The following is a 9,193-nucleotide window of genomic DNA, read 5'->3' on the forward strand; positions in this document are numbered from 1 at the left end:
AAAAGATAGGATAGGTTACCTATCAGTCAGTACAGAGGAAGTATACAATAGTCTAATACTAGATGGCGTTATATAATATTAGATAATTAGAATTATTTACGGGTTTGACTGTTCCGTAACTAAAACAGGACAATGCTTGTTGGGTCAGCTAGTCTACATATATAAAAATGAAACCCGTTTCGCGTTGGCATCACGCGTGAACAACTGAATCGATTTTGATAATTCTTTTTGATGCATTCGATATGGTCCTATCGTGAATCACGAGACGACTATTCGTGCTAAGACACAACATCAGACGGGTACAGCCATCGATTTTGGGATTGAATAACAAGGTGAAAATAAAACGGCAATATAATTTCAACGATGTCTGTTTATTTATATTACTTACAATAATATATTTACAGTGAGGCAGTAACAGTGTCAACGAATAAACATCGGCTGCGGCTGAGCGCGGCTCACTCGCTATGTTACGCTCGCGGCGCCGTCTGCACATAACCACCGACTTGCATACCTACATACATTACATAATTAAACGGTGGCCGATTGGCCACGCCACTTTATACTAATTAACAATAAAATAACAGTCGAATCTTATCTTCCTACCGTGTCTTTAATATTAGAGAAGCTAAGTATATTAGGTTGTACTATTTTTTTTCCTCAACGAGAACTAGTTCTCGGTTAGTCTTTGTGATTATAAAATAAAAAAATGTTGTTATGTTTCAAATTGTAAAACAATAATTCTTAATTTGTATGAATGTCAATAATGCGGGTTACGTGCAGACGTCGCTCGCAGTAGAATGAAGGACGTGAGGTTCGCGCGTCGCTAGGCGACGGGCCGCACGCCGGGCGCGGGCTGCGAACGGATGATTCGATGTGACGGACGCGCGCGCCCCCCTCCCCCACCACACACACACTATGTACACCACGTGACCACACGCGTCACGCAAGCCCAGCGATCGCACAACAGCTATGTGACTTGCAAAGTTGCAATTCAATGTTATGTTGTCAATTGTCATCAATCAGTGTGATTAAATTTTACTTTGCGGTTTGACTTTATATTTTTTTACTATGTAATAATATGTATAATATAGAGTGATTCAGTATTATAATTATTACTGAATTATTTGTACATTGTCGAAAGTATGCATGTATAGCATGCATCATGTCTTAACTCTAACAAATTGAAAACCAGTTTTTGACTATAAACATTTTAGGGCAAACAAGTCACAATTGTTGCACGATCTCTCGGTTTATAATAGAAATTTAACAGATTTAGATTATAATATTATGATTTATGACTCTCACTTTTGTTAAGATTAGCTACTTTGAAAATATGCGCCGAATAGTCTATGAAATATGAATACAGCTAACCGGGAGGCTCAGGCGCGGCGCGTCAACGCGTTTATATTCATGAATCGCGTGCAATATTTTATTCGAAAGATATATATTATTATTTAACTATTCATAATATTTACAACTTTACAAATGCCCCGTCGCGGGCAGAGTCAAAGAGTAAAACGTATATAATATATAACAGAAGTCGTCGAGCGCAGGCGGCTGCGACGCAACGGGAGGATGGTCCATGTATTGTACTTCGAAAGGGTCGCTGCTCGTTAATTGACTAAAGGAACCTTAAGCTAGTTCGATCGGGAGTGGTGCGGCGCGAGCTCGCGGGGACGTAACCTACGGGCGGAGGCCACTGCGGCTCCCGAATAGAAAACACGGCCTTATATTACCATACAATTATGATATATTAAAAATTCAATTAAAAATACTATTTACACATCACATGTGGTGTTCTTTTAGTTATAAGTTATTTGGTATTTCTTTGGAAGTACAATAGCATACGAGTTAAGAGTTCTTCGCGGGGGGAGGGGCGAGGGGGTGGAACTGTCGCTTTGCAGCTCGCCGAACGCTATTTGGGCTCGTCCTCGTCGTGACACTGTAACCTGAAATGTAAATAAAAGTTAATTTTAATAAATGGAACGAACAGAAGAGACGGCATGAATTATTACTTTGTGGTGATAATATGTCTGCTACTTTAACGTAAGTGAAATATCTGAAATTTCGCTAATGTCAAACTGAAACAACAACAATCGTGCCACGAATAAAGACAAAGTTTTAATTAGATAGCAGATATTGTGCATCCATCGAACAAGAGTCAATATAAGCTTATAGTCGAATTAGCTGCAATATGATGAATTGAAGGATGAAGTGAGGTGGATGCAATATAGAGATACAACGACTTTAGCAAGGCTTTTGATACAGTAAACCTCATTTTGCTACTTAAAAAACTTGCTAATTACGGGATTGGAGGACGATTATTGAAATGGCTAGATTCCTATCTTGCAATCGGCCTCATTCGGTGGCTGTTGGTAACTCTAGCTCCGCATCGTACGTTGCGCGAACCAGTGTACCACAGGGCTCTCATCTCGGACCTTTTTCTTATTTTCGTGAATGATATAAATTACCGCATAAAATATTGTAAAGCATCAATGTTTGCCGATGATTTAAAAATCTACAAAACTATAATTTAAAACTTTGATACTATTCTTGTTCAAGAAGATCTTAATAACATTAAAGAGTAGTGCCATCTAAATGGTATGACTCTTATTGCAGCTAAATGCTTTCCTATTAAATATACCAGAGAGAAAAAAACCACTTGCTTGTACGAGCTTGACGGCGCACAATTAAAAGAAGTTAGCGAAATTCGTGATCTGGGTTTAATTATAGACAAAATGTTAACGTTTAGGAGATAATATTTTGAAACATTTAAACATTCATGTACCACTTACATTCCCAAGGACACGAATCAACAAACAACAAGGTGCACAGGCTCCCCTCGTACGTATTCTTAAGGAATACAATAAACTCAATGGTAGTTAGTAGGTATTTCGGGTCTTGATATATTTTGTAGCCAGCTATCTCTATTTAAAAGATGTATTTTTAAATTCTTACGTACTCAAAGAAATAGAATAATTACCTAGTATTATAATTATTACCTTTAGTTTTTTTTCCATAATTTAATTTTAGCATATTATAAATATATTGTTAAATTTTGTTATCTAGTTTTCGTGAAGAAACTTGTAATATTCATTAAAAAAAATATATAATGTTATAGATAAAGTTATGTACGCCATTATTGTCATACATGTTAGATACTATGTTCAATGATTATTCTTGTAATGTTTCGTATTATGTATGATGTGGTGTTACTCAATTTAAAAAAAAAGACGGGTTGCACTCCGGGAGTGCCGGCAGAAGTGAAAACTTGATTATTAACGTTGAGCATGTTTGATATCCATCCGTCTTACGCTTTTTCGATCCCTGACGCGAGTTTAAGATTTTATACCCAACGCCGCTAAAGAAGTTTTCACTTCAAAAATGAACTAAACCTAGCGTATGATACTGTATACGCACATGATCAGTAAGGCGAGCGCGAGGGCGGGCGCTAGGCGTGCGGGGCGCGGCGCGGCGCCGAGTGCGGCGCACAGCGCGGCCGCCATCAGCGACACCCGTGCGCCGCGCCGCGCCGCCGCGTTGCCGTGCTGCATGGCCGCCGGCTGCTCGCCTGTTGTGCACAATACGTACATTACAATAGTTAATCATTAATGTGATCGAGTCAAATATAACGATTAAAAGCTTTACTGACCGCTGAGGACGTGCAACACGACGGAGGCCGAGTCGAGGTTGGAGGGCGCGCAGGAGTAGTTGCCGGAGTCCTCGCGCACGGGGTTGTGTATGACGAGGTGGCCGACCGTGGTGTCGGGCGCGGGGCGCTCCACGCGGATGTCCCGCAGGCCGCGCCGGTAGCTCAGCACGCGCTCCTCGTTGTGGTACCAGAAGATGTAGGCCGGCTCCTCCAGCGCCTGCGTGATCACGCACTTCAGGCTCACCGTGCTGCCCGCCTTCACGTAGATCTCGCTCTCACCGGCGATCTCGATCTTGGGGACTGCAATGTTGGACGGTCGCTTTGAAATACATTGGAAGTTGGAACTAAACATTACGTCGCTTCAGAATTGTACCTTATGAAAATTGATGTACATAAATATAACAATTCAGTTATTGAAATCCCTACATTCCTGTTAAACAAACACAAGCCAGTGCATAAAATTTAAATAAACGAGCTACTACGCGATATTTGTTGAAATTGGACAAGCTATATCACGCATAGCAAAGCCAGAAGAGCTCGGCAGTTGGATGGCGGTTGGCAGGCGGCACTCACCGACGACGTTGAGCTGCACAAAGTGGCTCATCTTCGGCTCGGTGCCGACCTGGCACTCGTACACACCGGCGTCTCGCGCCTGCACGTACTTCACCTGAAAACGATTGGTGCTTCTGTTATTGACGCTATTCTCTCTTTAATCAATTCACTAACTGATAACAGTTATTCTTTTGTTCATCTTATTTGTCGCTAGTACATCTACTTTGTATTCACAGTTAAGTTTAAATCAGAATTCGTATAATATTACATTATTTTGTTGCTATTTAATTTCAAATTCATAGATTCGTTCAAGAAGTTGTTTACGTTTGCCTGTTGCTGTTATAATGACGACAAACAATTAATGTCCAGAGGTTTTAAAAAACCACAAGAATTTTAATTATCACCAATAACTTCATATCCATATTATACCAAGTTGCGAATTACACAGACCTGTAGCGTCCAGGTGTCAGTGGCCTCGACGAGGAAAGCCTGGAAGCGCTCGTCGGCGATGAACGTGAAGCGGTCCACCGTGAGGATGTGCGCGTCGCGGCGCCGTATCCACGACACCGACTTGTTGCTCAGCTGCCGCACCTGGAATGCCAGATGATGATGATTAGAGATTTTTTCTAGGAATACTTCAATAGTACTATGAACTTGTAGTCAGTACTGTAAATGCATCTCCTGGTTCACGCTATTTCCGCAAGTCGTTGATGAGATTAGAATATTCTTTAGAATAGTAGTAGTAGTAAAAATAACATATTATTGTGATCAGGGTAGGTGAAGAAAAGAATCTAATACTTTTTCAGAAATGCGGAGTCTGCCATGTTTCCTGAGATTTGTCGGTTCGGTCGTTCTTGGATGCGTAATCGACACATCCTACGTATGAGCCAGTAAGTGAATAACGCCATTTTTATAGGAGAGCCAATACAAAGTTATCATAAGTTGGTTCGAGTTACTGTGTCGAGACTCTTATTGCTGTCGAACAATTTTACATAAACATAATTAAGTCATATTTATTTTTCGTGTTTTATGTTATACCTATATTTATTGAATAGGTAGTTAAAGAAATATTGCAGATACGACAGGAATTAAAAATTTCAATATTACTTAACTGGTAGTTACGGCCAAGGTAAAGCAATAATTAATTGCCAATTGGCAAATACATTTATGATATATAATAATATTATGATAAGAATGTGTAACTACATAATATTCTTATGAAGCTCGCAGACTTTGTTTCACTTATAAATTTTCCAATAATTTTGGTCTCTTGGAAGCCATTATATATATATAAAAAAAAACTAATTAAATATATTTTAACGTGTGCATGTTGTCAAACTCCGGCACATAAATGAGCAAGTGTCAGATACAGGTGGCTGACAATACTCCTAAGCCGCTAAAAAGTGCGAAACTGGCAGATATAGGCTTTTTGAAAGAAAGAAAGAAAGAAAACATTTATTCCAACACACACAACACACATATAAAATAGCATTGTAAATTTTAAATAATATGTAATAGAAGAAATAAATATATGTGTGGTTGCATGCGCTAAAAAAGGAAGCCACTCAGGATACCTGAGGCATAATACCTCAGCACTTTTGCTCGAAGTTGCTTTTGCACGGAGTTACGCTTAGCATATCTCGGCGGGAAACATACTTTTTGATATTTTTTTATTTTTATAGAATCTAGATTTAACCACTTATCTACCCAATTCAGGCGTTACAGGTGCTCTGCCGGCTTTATAAAGAGCCAGTAGTGGAAATATCAGGAAGCAATGTTACCTTGCATGGCAGGTAGGCGTGCGTGCCGAGCTGCGCCGTGATGTTGTTGGGCGCGGACGGATCGAAGTAGGGCCCCGTGTAGAGCCCCACGTAGCGCCGCGCGCGCCCGCCGCCGCCCGTCTCGCCGCACGATAACACTGCAACAAACACATCACATCATTAGTGTCATATGTCATAAGTCAAACTTTTGTGTGGAGATGTGTGGAGCACATTTTATGGATAGCTGCAACCCTCTTTAAAAAATTAAAAATCTTGCCATTACCTTGTCTATACATTTTGGAAATATGTTTATTTGTTAAAAAAATATGATCTTCTTATTTCATATTTATTTGAAATAATGCGTATTGCATGGCCATAACTATTTATAATCACTTACCTTACCTTTACTTATAAAAATTAAAGAATTGACTTTGAATTTTTTCAAAAATAAACTGTATAGACTGCTACAAGCTAAAAATTATTATAGTGTTAAGGAATATTTAAATGATCGTGACATTAAAACATGAATCTTAATTTAATTTAATTCTAATTTTATGTGTAATTTTTGTAATTGTGTATTTTGTGTGTAATTTTGTAATTGTCTATTAATGTATTTTATAATTTGACTGTATTAATTTAATGTATTAATTTGTAAATTTTTGCACGCCATTTAAAATGGCAGTATATGCGATAAAAGAAATTTGTGTAACACCCTTATGAACCATATACGAGCAAATAAATATATTTGAATTTGAATTTGAATTTTACATTTAACATTTATTCATACCATTAAACTTTTTCTAGAAGCACTTTGAAATTATTGTCCTAACATATTTTTCAATTACCACCGATCCATGTCCATTCGGTAAACTCTTTTTGTCCTTTAGGAAGCTCAATATAAACGTAGCGGCTAGCGAAACCAGAAAGCGGTGCATTTCATTAAATCCACGACTTAAACTATAGAAGAGGTAACCTCTGAGCCTCTGATCCAATCAGTTGTCCAATATTTGTAAAATATTGTAATTAATTCCTCTCAGAATAACTAGGTCTGCATTCGAGCCGACCTTTTGAGTTCATTTCTATATTCTGATAAAGTCTTTGAATAAAATATACTTCATGATAATTGTGTATAAATGAAGAAGTGGATAATTAAAGCAAAATATTTTATGAAATTATTTGCTTTGATTTGAGTCGAATTAACAAAGAAGAATGTTCAATAAGAGACGACGCAAGTGCCTTATTCAGTTTCATAATAATGTTGTTTCAAGTAGTTTTTCAAGTAGTTTGCATCGAATTGAATTTCAGTAATACTATAATGCCGTTTTTTAATTGCGTTAACAGAAAGTGATGAATAAATTCGAACGTGGAATGGTTGGCGAAACCCTGAACATTGCGGCTGAGTTCGCTAGCTCTACGTACAGGACATGTGGCGTGTTTCCGCACAAGATGGCATTAGCCGCAGGCTGCGCCGCCGACCCCGGTGTGCGGCTGCGGGCGGTGCAGGTCCCAATACACGTTCGATCGTCCACCTTCATTTCCATTTTAGATTTCCTGTGGGGCGAGCCAATAAAAAGGAGATTTATGGGCGCGCGGTCCGCTCGGGTCGGGCGGGCGGCGTGGGGCGGGCGCGGGGCGCGGGCTTTAATTAATGTTAACAAGAAGCGACGCGACGGCGCCTCGCGAGCGTTTTACGAGCGTTTTATAGCGATATCGTAATCACACGCGCGGTCGTGCTGCGTAAGCGATGGGGGATAGTAAGGTTTTACCCTGTGGTTACCATAAGGTTGTAAAAATGGGTCATATTTTGTTATGACATTTTAATTCAAAGGCTTAAAAGTCATGTCCAAATGTTTTTTGCAATAACATTATTAAAATCATTCAGTAATATTGGACATTATACATGAAATTAAAGGTTTCCGAATATACATATTATATTCATTGTTGTTCAAAATTGAGTTCAGAAATAGGATTAATAAATATATAGTATTATATATTATTTTATAATATATATATTATTTTATTATTATTTATTAACATATATATGGGCGGATGGCCATAATCATCAGAATCACCCATATCTTCAGTAAATTATAATGTTGGTAGAAACAAATGGATCATCAATGTTACAAACAAATGTTATGTAATCGCACAAATCTATGCGCTAGTAATTAGGGAATCACTTGATCAATCGCTTTTAATTAGTTTCGATACAACAATGCACCAGATTACTCGGAACAATAGCGATTCGTCGCAAACGTGGTGCTCTAGCCGTTCTTCGTTTGTAACTAAGCAACGTCTGCCGCCGACCATCGACGCGACGCTCCGCTAGATCGACAGTTGTCAAATCTCGTTCCGATGTAATTCTCATCAGCCAGTAATACTTCTACCAGCCAGTAATACTCCTACATATATTTAGAAAATATTTAGTTATGCGTAATTACTCTCCTATTTATACTTTAGACAAAAATTATTCATTGCTTCTGTTTCTTTTATGTTATTTTAACAAGTATGTGAGTAACATTTCCGGAATTCTAAAAAAGTACTCACGACGCACAATAAGCTCAAAAAAGTAATAAGTGTGTGCCTTTTAATGTGAGGTAATATTGTATAATGTGTTTATTTCGTCATATTACGTGTGGGTAGTTTAGCTGTTAATGAATGCAACGATTAGCGAGCGAGGCGCGGCCCGCGGGACCGGACCTCATTACCGGGAGTGACTGCGAGCAGCGGCGCCCTGCCGCTTGCTGCGAATCGCACTCGTTGCTCTTCACGAGAAATCGTCTTTCAATATATACGTATGAATATAAACATATACGTCATAATTATACACATATTATCATCATAAAACATTCCGGTATTACCTACATCTGTAAAATTCTTACAAAAATGTTGATAAAGTTGATATACTTAGTCACGGGCGACAGCCTTCTAATTTTAAGTCATAGTATATTAAGAAAGGATAATAGTAATATCTGCCTAAACATAAATCGTACCAAATTCATTGTATTAATCGGACTTGTTTACATATTATGCGATATACATAATTACACGGGCGCTTGACAGCGCCTGTGCATTGTGCAATGCTGCTACTTACAATTGTCACGGAATGATTAACAAGGCAACATTATCGCCGGCTACAGCTGGCTGTTCATTAAGCCGCTCAGATGCTAGTCATGCGATCGCAGTAATTGTGGGTCCAATCAGTTAGCGCTGTCTAACGTCGCAGCAA

At 38.7% G+C, this 9,193-nt stretch overlaps 1 protein-coding gene across 1 annotated transcript; it reads right to left on the reverse strand.

Annotated features, from left to right (window-relative positions):
* Positions 1 to 352: 352 nt before the first annotated feature.
* LOC149479689 (neurotrimin-like) lies at positions 353 to 6,260 on the reverse strand. The gene is made up of 7 exons (XM_089707630.1): positions 6,248 to 6,260; positions 5,986 to 6,122; positions 4,655 to 4,795; positions 4,226 to 4,319; positions 3,653 to 3,952; positions 3,421 to 3,571; positions 353 to 1,949 (listed from the first exon to the last, which is right to left on the reverse strand). Exons 1-7 carry the CDS (start codon positions 6,258 to 6,260, stop codon positions 1,916 to 1,918), a joined length of 870 nt encoding a protein of 289 aa, XP_089563756.1. The 3' UTR covers positions 353 to 1,915.
* Between the last annotated feature and the right edge of the window lie 2,933 nt (positions 6,261 to 9,193).

The sequence above is a fragment of the Colias philodice genome, chromosome 19, assembly GCF_061535455.1.
Source record: "Colias philodice isolate Cphi_HAF_F1 chromosome 19, ilColPhil1 Martin Lab GWU primary, whole genome shotgun sequence".
Lineage (NCBI taxonomy): Eukaryota > Metazoa > Arthropoda > Insecta > Lepidoptera > Pieridae > Colias > Colias philodice.